The sequence below is a fragment of the Theobroma umbraticum genome, unplaced genomic scaffold, assembly GCF_002168275.2.
Source record: "Theobroma umbraticum cultivar Fairchild unplaced genomic scaffold, ASM216827v3 scaffold_12.0, whole genome shotgun sequence".
Classification (NCBI taxonomy): domain Eukaryota; kingdom Viridiplantae; phylum Streptophyta; class Magnoliopsida; order Malvales; family Malvaceae; genus Theobroma; species Theobroma umbraticum.
Window position 1 is genome coordinate 1,037,453 of NW_018397272.1, and position 12,404 is coordinate 1,049,856.

A 12,404-nucleotide genomic window follows, 5' to 3' on the forward strand; every position below is an offset into this window, starting at 1 on the left:
ATAGACAGTTACATGATTGTTCAGCCAATAGCCATTCATATACATCAAATTCAGAATTGGGCTCCCAAATACACTCTTGCATACTTAAGCACATAGACATACTCCCAAATTTATATACATACATTCAGTTGTCCTTATCAAGACCAATAAGGTGATCTACCCAGTACTAAGCATAATTCACTTACCTTCCTCGGAAGCATCACATACACAACCAGAAACCAGCCGATATACATCTAATGCATTACGATTACCAACCAAAATAGAATTAGCCATGGGTGAAGATTTTACGCTTTCAGGTTGTGAGCAATTCTTCAACAATATAGCACATGGCAGAAGGGTACATCAAACACAGAAGAAGAAAGAAAACAATAATATAAACGCATCCTACCATCTGTGGTACAACTTGAATGAAATTTCAGAAAAAAAACCTTTAGCTTTATTAAATTGTAACAGTAAAAGATAATGCACATATATGCTTAAAAAAGATTTATAAAGACAACACTGTTTAAAACTTCATTAAAATGGAACTGGGATGCCTTGCTTCTTGTTAACAATGGCCATTGCCATGTAACGGGTTCCCATCCCAATAGGCACCTGTTCATCTGGTCCCTCCCAAAAGGGGGCTTCACCGTCACCCACCAAACGCCAGTATCCTGTCCTTAGAGATTCAGCTTGTTCATCTGTGCTGTTCTGTAGCAGGGCTTCAACTCGGAAATTTATTCCAAGGGAACCAAGGAACTGGGACTGAGTAATAGGGCCATGAACAGACACATCATCTGAAAACATGTTGAGACCATGACATTAATCTTTCATTATTCCCTCACTGACTTCATTCCACACTCCTTTCAGAATGAAATATAGAAATACAACTAGTACAGCCAATACGGTAACAATGCAAACCTGAAGCTTCCTCAGCAGAGTGCCTGATGCAAGCAAAATCAACATAAGCACTGAGATCAGCAGTCCCAGGGTTGTCCAGCAAGTCAACAAATTTATGCTTTCGAATGGCCTGCACAAATTTACTAGGTGTTATGAAAATGGAGGTAGAGAAAAAGGAAAGAAAAGCGATTTTATCATTGTTAAAGTGGCAAAAGCTAGAATCAGTTATTGTCCAGTGCATCATTGATGTAATGGTGAGGAACTAGACCTGCAGACTATCTGACACTACTCCATTCAGGCCATAATCAATAATAAGAGCCCCGCCTCCATCAGCACTTATTCTCTTTGAAAGTGTGTGAGTTAAGTCCATTGCTTTAGGGCAAACTTCAATTTGATTAAGTTTCTTTATTTCATCAGGCACAGCCCACTTGCAGCGCTTCATTAGGTACAGAGTTGCGGGTGTAGGCTGCGGAGATAGAACAAAGCGAAACCTAGCCACATTATACAATAAGGTATCAAGCATCTGAATTCTTAAAATTTGCAAAGTGACTGAATGTGGTCAGAGAAGATGCCAAATTCTTACAATGAATCTTCCGTGACATCTATCATTTTCTCACACCAGCCATGAGAAGCCCTCTGCAAACAAGTTCTTTAATTAGAACAATGCTTGTGAAACGGCAGATGAAAAAAACCATGGGAAGCTATATAATGTACAAACGAAATTGAAAACTTTCAGGACAAGATTACTAAAAATTATTTCACTTAAAGAGGAAGACAGCAGCTCATGACTAGATAACAAATTGACAATTTATATAGCCAAATTAACATTAAGTTATTTAGCTTTAGCAATTGTTCAAAGCATAAAATTATAAAATCTGTCCACGTCTTACATGAGTAGATGTAGATTTTACTGTTACATTATTTATTCATGATCTCCAATGATCAGTAATTAGATAATGGATTAGTAAGATGTATATTACAATTTTCATAAAACATGATAACAGATGATTCAAATGGCAAGAATGAAGGCAAAAACAAAAAGCTTGCACTGTTTAATCAATTAAGCTGCAAATGATAATAGAAACCTCCTTTAATGAAATTTGTCCAAATAACGGCTCTGTAAAAGTAAAAATCTAAAAATCAACTTTATAAGTTCCGGGGATTTAATATTTGATGCTGCAAGGAACAGGCACCACAGGCAATTAAAATGAACAAGACAAACCTGGAATTGATGGATTGGCAATGCATCATAGAATTCGTGGGCAATAATTATTGTGGGCACTGCAATATAAGCAAACAAATAAAAAAGCATAAAGGGAAGAACAGAGCAAGTTATTTTTTAACCCAATCCATTAATTATGGGATATAAAAAGGATGATTCAAACTACTTTCATAACCACAGGGCACGCATGTGCTTGTTTTCACAGAAAGATAATTTAGAAGTAATCCCATACATCCTGATGGAACCTGTTCCAGGGCAGCATGCCACGATACAGGTGTTCCAGCCAGTGTACTCGTAATCCTTTTCTCAACACCTTCACTGGTATTATCTTCATCCATGCATTGCAAGCTTTGGCGCTGAAGCTTTTGCAATGCTGGGCTACATTCGACCATATGTATATGCAATGACTGTGTGAAATGTTTAAACTTTGATGCACCCTATAAAAGAAAAAAGAAAAAAAAAAAACCACACGTATTTAACACCAGACCAAATGGAGTCAATATAAAACTGATGAAAAAAGTAAACTTAAAAGCACTAACTTGCATATCTTTTACATTTAGAAGGAAATTTGACAGAAATATAAGTGGCTATCATACACGAAGAAGATCAGCCATCAGAGTTCCTCGGCCAGGGCCAAGCTCAACCAGGTTCACTCTCTTTGGTTGTCCCATTTGCTCCCATAAACACATAGCCCAAACACCAACCATCTGAAATCATTCCAGTAGGAAAAATAAACTAACTGTATCCTTGAATATTTATTCACATACACAAACTCAGAATCCAGTAGAGATTGAATTACCTCACCAAACATCTGGCTTACTTCTGGAGATGTTATGAAATCACCTTCAGCTCCAAAGACATCCCGGTTAATGTAGAACCCAGCCTTGGGATTTGTTAGGACTTCTTCCATGTATTCTGCCACCGATATTGGCCCACCCCGAAACTGACAAAATTTATAAGCAGTAAAGCATAATGTTCAAAGCACAAAAGCCACATTTGCAATTTCCCAAAAGAGACATCAGAAGCATAAGTTTACGGGTTTTCTCTTCAGAGTGTCTTAAAGGCACTAGGTTAGTGCTATCCATAGAAGTATTGCCACGTTAAATGCAGCCGTTGACAGGTAATTTTGATGATTCCCAATGCTATTGAAACGAAGATATTATCTTAAACACAAGAGTAACAGAACCCTCAATTTATTAAGTCATAAAGGACCAATCTTACTAACCTTAATAATGCCTTTGAGATGCTTGACAAGTTCAGAGTCTGAGGAAGGTTCATGAGAATGCTCTAAAACACCCCCACAGAAAAAAAAAAGAAAAGGAAATAACTAAAAAAGTTGAATGATAGGAACAAAGAGATAAAGAGAAGCTGAGAAAGTTAAGAAAGTTACCAGACGGATTGTAGAGGCCAGAACGGTCAATGGAAATGGTCTTGGTGGGTTGGTCTTCAATCTGTTCGATGGAATTGGTCTGAGGGATTTCGGACTGTGAAGATGAAGAATAAGAGCAAACAGAGCATTTGTTGAGTAAAGGAGCAGTCGACTGAGCAGACAGTAAACGCCGAGCTGTGGAAGCTTGTTGAAATAGCAGCTTCCTCAGCATTTTTGTTACTCAAACTGCCAAGGAAACCGAACGCAGTGTTCTTTTTCTTTGGAATGCCAAGGAAACTGAAATGGGGTTGGGGGCAGATCATGAACAGGCCAGAACCATGATTCAAAACCGAGAGGTTAAGTTGGTTAGATGTAGCTTGAACACGGAACATTCCCAGGGGGGTGTAGCTCAGATGGTAGAGCGCTCGCTTAGCATGCGAGAGGTACGGGGATTGATACCCCGCATCTCCAATTGATTTTTTTCAAGGGGTTACTAATATTATTCTAAAAATTATTCAATACTGTTAGAATTGAAAAAAATATATTTCTTAATAAAAGTAGTTCAAATTTATTAATATGTATAATAAAGTTAACTTTCATGATAGTATTTGATACATATTCGCATTCTTATATATTTGCAAATTAACTATAGATAATTTGTTTAATAATAATAATAGTAAATATTTAAAATGATAATTTAAAAATATAATAAAGAAATATGATAATTTTCACAAATAAAAAGTTTTTCATACTTTGATGCATATTATTTTTTTTTTGGAATTAAGTCAAATGGAATTCCTTATATATAGTTTATATTTGATTAAGTAGTCCTATTTATTTCTTGGATCTTAAGTTTCCCCATAATAAACCCTAAATCTAGAACTTCATATGTATAAAAGGAAAAGGTAGGAAAGATTTAGAAAACTTTCTCTGAATCTGCCAAGAAACTAATACAAGGTAATTTAACCTTTCCTTCTTTATTCCTATGAGTATATATTTTATTTAATTTAATCTTAATTCATTCAGCAGCACTTATTTTTTTTATTTATCAATTGCATTACTTGAGCTCTAGATAATATGTCTACAGCCTTACACTAGTTGGTAGCGTCGTATGCTTTTTTCTTATATTAATTTTATTGAATAGTTGTTAAGTGTTTTTGCTTTGAATGATGGTTGCAAATATTGTTTAGGATTTAGTTTCTCCTTTTGATCTTGACGTAAAATACTTAGCAAATAATTTATTAAGATAGGTTGTGCATCAGAAGCCAAAACAAAAGTCCAAAAGTCATAAAGCTAAAAGTTTGAGTCATTGAATTGAAAAACACCTCAATCCATACACTATTAGTTAGATTAAGGCAGCAGAAAAGATTCATATAACAGAACGGTGTAAGATACTTTTTTTCATTGATAAATACAAAAATGAGATATATTTTGATATTGTGGATATAGATGCTTGTCACTTGTTATTTGGTAGAACTTAACCATTTGATATTGCAACATAGCCTAATGAAAGAGAAAACACTTAGAGTTCGTTTGGTATCAGGGATGTAAAGCACATTCCCTGCAATGTGGCTTATTAAATTACATTGCAATGTTTGTTTTGTAACAAAACACTGTAATGTAAGATTACAATGCAATCACATTGCAATCAAGGGATATAATGTGATTGCAGTCCAAAACCAATGCAATCACATTACATTACATCCTGCAATGTCTTTAAGGACAATTTTACCCATCATCTTTTAAAATAATTACCCACAATACCTTTCAAACCTTTCATTATCGTTTTTGGGTTTTAGGGGCTACTGCTTTTTCTCCATTTGCAGCAGACGTCGCTCCTCCTTCTTCTTAGTCCTGCTTCTTTTCATCTTCTGAAAGTGTGGGTTAAAATCTACCATTTTTCTTTTTCTTTCTCTTTTTTTATCTTCCTCTTATATTCTTCAAATTGGGTTTTTTCTTTTAATTTGGGTTTTCTTCATTGTTATATTTTTGTTTTATCAGTGAAACAATTTGGCCCTTGATCAGCAAGAGATTTCTGGGCTAATCTCCCGTTAGTTTGAAATTCACCAGTAAGTTTAAAATTCACCAGTAAGTTCTTGTTTCCATTATTTGTTTATTTATTTATTATTCCTTTCTTTCTATTCTTTCTATTTCCTGATTCCATAAAAGCAAAAGCTTAAACCGTAGGAAACAAAAAGGAGGAAAAAAATTAAAGTTTGTAGCAATAAAGATTTAATTTTTATTATTGCAAAGTGTTAATTTGATTCATTCATGTTAGTTTTTATCCAGATTTTTGTTGTTTTGATGAATTGTGGTGGCTATTTTTTTCTGCTGAAAGTTGGTTATTTTTTAGACTGAATTGTAAGGAAAAGTGGTGGGACTAGTCCTTACATATCTCATCTTTTTTACTTTAAAAGAGGCTAAGAGCTTTAAGTTCTATTTGAATAAGGTAATTTGCGATTGTGGGAAACATTTGTTTCTAAAATGTTTTGACTATTTATTGTTTTTGTTTTACATTTTGCTTTGTATATTAACCATTAAGCCCAAAAGAATTAATTTTTTTTAAAAGAAAAAGGAGAGACATTGAGTTTTGTGAATTGTTTATTGTTCCCTACCTTGGCCATTTTGGGATCTGTCGTGTGATTGAATAGAGGCTTACAAATGGGAACATTCTGCATTTATACACCTTGAAAAAAGAAATTATATTGCATGAATACGTGCACACAAAGCTTCAAAAGAAGAAGAAATAGTCTTTATATGTTGATTCCAGAGGATCATCCATGCAAAAGATCATTCGTCCTCTTACTTTTTAAGGGTTTTAATGGCCTTTGAGATGAGATATGTAAGGAGGGATAAATTGAATGCATTCTATTGACATTGACTGTTGTTTTGTTTTTCTTCTTTGCTTTAATAATTTCTCTTGCTATCCTTGTCTAAATTTATGATGGTCTAGAAAACATTCAAGAGACATAAATTTGTTAAATAAGCCCATATATTGGTAGAATTGGTACTTCTGTTTGAAACTTTTACAACTAATTACTTCCTTGAATAGTTTAGGTGACATACCAATATTCTCTTCATGTGATCTGTTTTCACTTTTCGGTACATTAACAAACTATTTTCTCTATTATGTTGTTTAAATCATACTGGATAGACTATTACTGTGGTTATTCTTCACCTGATTTTCCATTTCTGATTAATTGGATTGGATTTATGTTGTTTCTATATAATGTTTATATTTCATGATTTTAATTATTTTTTTATATTGTTAGTTCACACAATGGAAGGGTTTTCTCAAGAGCAAACTGCAACGATCGTGTCTGCTATTGTATTAGCCATTGAGTTGTTTAACATGATACTTTTAGCTAATACTTTGGTTCAAGGATGTTATCATATTTTAATGTATACTAGAAAGTGTAAAAGATCCAAAATTAACACTTATAGGAGACATCTTATTAGGCAATTGAATTTTAGGAGAATGGTGTTTGATTCTGATTTAACATGCATTGAAAATATTAGAATGGATAGGGTTGCATTTTATAAACTATGTAATATGCTTCAATGCATTGGTAGGCTTACACCAACAAAAAACATGAATGTTGAGGAAATGGTGGCTATCTTTTTGTACATCATTGCTCATCATACAAAGAATAGAGTCATAAAGAGAGAATTTGTTAGAAGTGGTGAGACTGTGAGTAGGCACTTTGGTTTAGTTTTGAATTCTATTTTAAGATTGCAATCAATATTGCTAAAGAAGCCAGAGCCTATACTTGAGAATTCAACTGACTTCAGATGAAAATGGTTTAAGGTAAACTAAAATTTCTTAAACATTTATAGCTTGAGTATAAGAAGCAATTAAAAATGCAACTAAAGGATAATTTTTGTCATTATTCTATTGGAAACAATAGAATTGTTTAGGTGCTTTAGATGGAACTTACATTAAAGTCAATGCATTGGAAATTGATAAGCCTAGATACAGAACAAGGAAGAATGAAATTGCTACAAATGTGTTAGGGGTATGTTCACAGGATATGCAATTCATATATATCTTACCTGGATGGGAGGGTTCTGCTTCAGACTCTAGGGTTCTTCGAGATGCAATATCTAGAAGAAATGGATTGAAAGTCCCAAAAGGTATGAGAAAAATATGCATTAAATTATTAACTATTTTAGCTTGACATTATTTAGAGTGATGGACTAAAAATAAATTTTTTTATCATAGGTTTTTTCTACTTATGTGATGCTGGGTATACAAATGGAGAGGGATTTTTAACTCCATATAGAGGTCAGCGTTATCATTTGAATGAATGGAGACAAAATCGCACTCCTCGTTCAAAGGAAGAACTATTTAATTACAAACACTCCGGTGCTAGGAATGTTATTGAGAGATGTTTTGGATTTCTTAAGATGAGATGGGCAATACTTAGAGAGAGGTCTTGGTACCTAGTGAAAACAAAATGTAGAATTATCTATGCTTGTGCATTGTTACACAATCACGTTAGGAGAGAAATGACACATGATCCACTTAAGGATGAAATGGACGAATAGTGTATGGAATCAGAAGTGATGCAAAATGCTAGATACGATCCAATTCATTGAGACATCAAATGCATGGACTACTTGGAGAAATAACTTGGCACAAGAAATGTGGAGTGATTGGATAGCTTCTAGAAATGAAACTTAATTTTTTATTTGGTTCAATAAATGTTGTATGCTTTATTTGTAATAGCTCAAACTTGTGTTGATTGAGACATATTTGTATTTGTTCTTAATTAGATAAGTTATGTTTCTTATTTAACTTTTAATTTACTTATTGTATACTATATATTTGTTATTATGCCTTTTCTATATTACGTTTTATGCTTGTAGATGGAAGTTACATCATCTCAAGGATTAGGGCAAACAAGCAAAAGATCCACCCATCAGTGGACACCTACTGAAGATGGAGTCTTAATTGACTGCTGCATTGATCTTGTGAATGAAGGAAGTTGGGGTAGAGATAATGGGACATTCAAACCTGGTTACTTGCAACAACTTGAGAAATGGATGAAAAAAAGGATCCCAAATTGCAACATAAGAGCTATCCCCCATATTAACTCTAGAATGAGATTGTTGAAGACACAGTATAGGGAAGTTGCTGAGATGATATCGCATCCCGCTTCTGGATTTGGTTAGGATGATGTCAAGAAATGTGTTACTTGTGATGATGATGTTTGGATTGGTTGGGTTAAGGTAATGATTCTAATTTATTTTACAACATTGTTATATTCTAAAGTTTGGCATATATTTATATTTAAATTGTTTATATATATAGACAATTTGGTTATAGACAATTGTTTACAACATTGGGTTTTTTGATGCCTTATATTTGGTTATATATATAGAGTCACCCAACTGCTTCAGGACTTAGAAACAAGCTTTTCCCTCACTTTGATCAATTAGCCATTATATTTGGGAAGGATAAGCAACTGGGGAAGGAACAGAGTCACCAGCTGATGCAATGGAGAACATAGAAACTGAGAAAGTTGCATTTGCAACAACAAGGGTAGCTTCAGAAGCTTTCAGTGCATTGAATGTTGATGAAAATGACAATGGTGATGATGATGTTTCTCCTGCTCAAGCTACCAATAGTGAAGGATCCACTGCTGCTAGAAAAAGGACTGCAGAGCAAGGTGAGACAGAGATGACTCGCAAAAAAACTAGGAGAACAAGTAATGGTGACAACATTGTTCATGCATTCCAATCTAGTGTGGATAAGATTGGAGAAATCTGTCAAGGTGCAAGGGAAGGAATTGATAAATTAGCAAGTCGTTTTTAATTCATGGCTGAAGATGCAAGGTTGAAAAAGCGTGTTGTTGAGATAGTTCAGGGAGTTGAAGGCTTGACTTCCAAAGAAATTGTTAAGGCTAGACATATCATCTCTAGTGATATGTGGAAGATAAATTATATGTTTTCATTATTAGAGAAATTGCAAGGAATTTATGTGAAGGCTTTGCTTAATGGCTCAATCTGATGCAATGATGGGTATTGTTATTGCAAAAAACTAGTTATCAATTTAGGGTGAACTTTAGTAATGTTATTAACTTTGAACTCTTTTGTATTTTAACAATGGTGGGTCTATCCTCTAGGTGACTTCAACTTTGAACTCTTTTGCATTTTAACAATGGTTTGGTTTAAAGCATTAATCAAAGAACTTCATTTATGAGTTTCAGTTATATAGTTTTGATGGTGTTATGGTTGATATTTTGTTTTAGCTTGATAGCAAGTTATTTTGAATTTATGATATTTTTAGAAGAAATTAATTGGAGATTGAGAATTAGGGGCATTTTGTTGTCAATTTGTTATTGGTAGCTATAGCTTAGTAACCTAACTAAGAGAAGAAAAAATCTACAATCTACTCTGTCACATGAACCAAGAAGTAGCATCAACGCCTGCAGCGCCACACTCCCGCATGCAGCGTTGATGCTACGCTTCTGCATGTCCCAACGCTGTCCTTTAGTGAAGGCAATAGCATCAACGCTGCAGTGCCACACTCCCAGCGTTGCAGCATTGATGCTACTGCCTTCACCAAACAGCAGTCTATGACATTGGTGAAGGCATGCCAAAATAACCATGCTTAATAAAGAAAAATCCAAACCATATTATTATAACCCTGCTATAATAAAGAACACAATCATCCTGATTGTAAAAAGAAAGTTTATGCCCCATCAGACCTTAGTAGATGACATTGACCATATTTATAAGCTCAATCTGATGATATTGTCATAGACTGCTGTTTGGTGAAGGCAGTAGCATCAACGCTGCAGCGTTGGAGTGTGGCGCTGCAGCGTTGATGCTATTGCCTTCACCAAGGGGACAGCGCTGGGACATGCACAAGGCAGTGGCATCAACGCTGCAGCGCCACACTCCCAACGTTTCAGCGTTGATGCTACTGCCTTCACCAAACAGCAGTCTATGACATTGGTGAAGGCATGCCAAAATAACCATGCTATAATAAAGAAAAATCCAAACCATATTTATTATAACCCTGCTATAATAAAGAACTACAATCATCCTGTATTGTAAAAAGAAAGTTGTGCCCCATCAGACCTTAGTATATGACATTGACCATATTTATAAGCTCAATCTGATGATATTGTCATAGACTGCTATTTGGTGAAGGCAGTAGCATCAATGCTGCAGCGCTAAGAGTGTGGAGCTACAACGTTGATGCTATTGCCTTCACCAAGGGGACAACGTTGGGACATGCACCAAGCAGTGGCATTAATGCCGCAGCGCCACACTCCCAACGCTGCAGCGTTGATGCTACTGCCTTCACCAAACAGCAGTATATGACATTGGTGAAGGCATGCCAAAATAACCATGCTATAATAAAGAAAAATCCAAACCATATTTATTATAACCCTGCTATAATAAAGAAATACAATCATCCTGGATTGTAAAAGAAAGTTGTGCCCCATCAGACCTTAGTATATGACATGACCATATTTATAAGCTCAATCTGATGATATTGTCATAATGCTGTTTGGTGAAGGCAATAGCATCAACGCTGCAGCGCTGGGCAAACAGCAGTCCCAACTAAGCAATAACCGTGGATTTGCAAGCTATATATATCCTCTGAATTTAGTCCTTGGGAAAAGATGAGGCTTAGGAACTTTTTGGTAATCGAGCTTTTTCAAGCAATCTCGGTGGATGTCCATCATATCTTGATTCATTGGCAAGGAATCTAATTGAAAGATGTAAAGGCTTGCCCAAGGCTATTGTGGCTTTAGGCAGTTTGATGTCTTCTAATAAATCAATAGTAGAATGGAAGAAAACTTGAATTGGGAGCTAAGCAATAACTGTGCACTTGAATTAATGAAAATCATCTTACTGCTTGGTTACCATGATTTGTCTTTCCAACTCAACCATTGCTTCTTATATAATTGTATTTTTCTGGAAGATCATGAGATTGATCTAAAAACACGTAGGGGAGAGTTCTCATCTCTCCTGACTCCTTTATCAAAGAGAGTCCTCATCTCTCTTGGCTCTTTAATTTTTTTTTAATTTTTTTTCTTATTAATCGGTTGAACTTGTATCAATGGCTGTAATTTAATTTTATAAAATGGTTTTTATTAAATAATAAATTTACTACAGAATTTGCCATAAAAATACATGTTAAACTTGTATTTTAATATATAAGGGTAGTTTTGAAAATTAACATTACATTCCTTGTAAAGTACTTATAAAACAAACACTACAATGTTATATTTTCTGCATTTTAATTATTACATTACTTATATATCAAACACTGCAATGTTATCTTCTCTGCAATCACATTGCATTGTAAAGTACCAAATGCCACCTTATAAATTGAAATGGTGTACTTTCTTTACCCTTACTCATTCAGAAAATGAGATAGATGCTACTGTTAAAGAGTTAAAGAAGCATATGCTCTGATTATAAAACAGGTGTTATCAATTTAAAAAGGTCAGAAAATAGTAAAGCACCTAAAAGCAATCAAACCGTTATTAGAAGAACTCAATGAGGTGATGCTAGAAGCAGTCATAAATAGGCATATTCATAATTTTAATATTTTCTTTGTTTAGTTAAAGTCATAAATAGAAATTATATGTTTTTCTTTTTTATTTAATTTAATTATATTATTAGAACTTTAGACTAATCATGTTATAATTAGAAATAAAATATTTATTTTATTTCAATCTCTTGTTAACGACTCTAATTGTACTAGATAACCAGAAATAAAGTTTTATTGAAATGTAGAGTTTTATTAGAACTTGGACCTATAACACTTTAAACTTAATTTTTTTTTTTTATGAAATAACATTATAGATTTCTTCTCTCAACTTGGAATTTGTTTTTGCATTTGAAACTTTGTTATTTGACAGGTGTTGCGTGAGATCCATATATTAAAATTCTCAAGTTTTACGTGCC

The 12,404-nt window shown here is 34.1% G+C and overlaps 1 protein-coding gene and 1 non-coding gene across 2 annotated transcripts; one reads left to right on the forward strand and one right to left on the reverse strand.

The window, feature by feature from the left end:
• Positions 1 to 357: 357 nt before the first annotated feature.
• Positions 358 to 3,922, reverse strand: LOC110426699 (NADH dehydrogenase ubiquinone complex I, assembly factor-like protein (DUF185)). Its single transcript, XM_021441986.1, has 10 exons — positions 3,492 to 3,922; positions 3,327 to 3,388; positions 2,901 to 3,044; positions 2,698 to 2,808; positions 2,334 to 2,538; positions 2,102 to 2,160; positions 1,463 to 1,515; positions 1,148 to 1,370; positions 901 to 1,009; positions 358 to 776 (listed from the first exon to the last, which is right to left on the reverse strand). Exons 1-10 carry the CDS (start codon positions 3,700 to 3,702, stop codon positions 517 to 519), a joined length of 1,437 nt encoding a protein of 478 aa, XP_021297661.1. The 5' UTR covers positions 3,703 to 3,922; the 3' UTR covers positions 358 to 516.
• Positions 3,869 to 3,941, forward strand: TRNAA-AGC (transfer RNA alanine (anticodon AGC)). The gene has a single exon. It is a non-coding gene; the product is annotated as a tRNA-Ala (tRNA).
• The last annotated feature ends 8,463 nt before the right edge of the window (positions 3,942 to 12,404 follow it).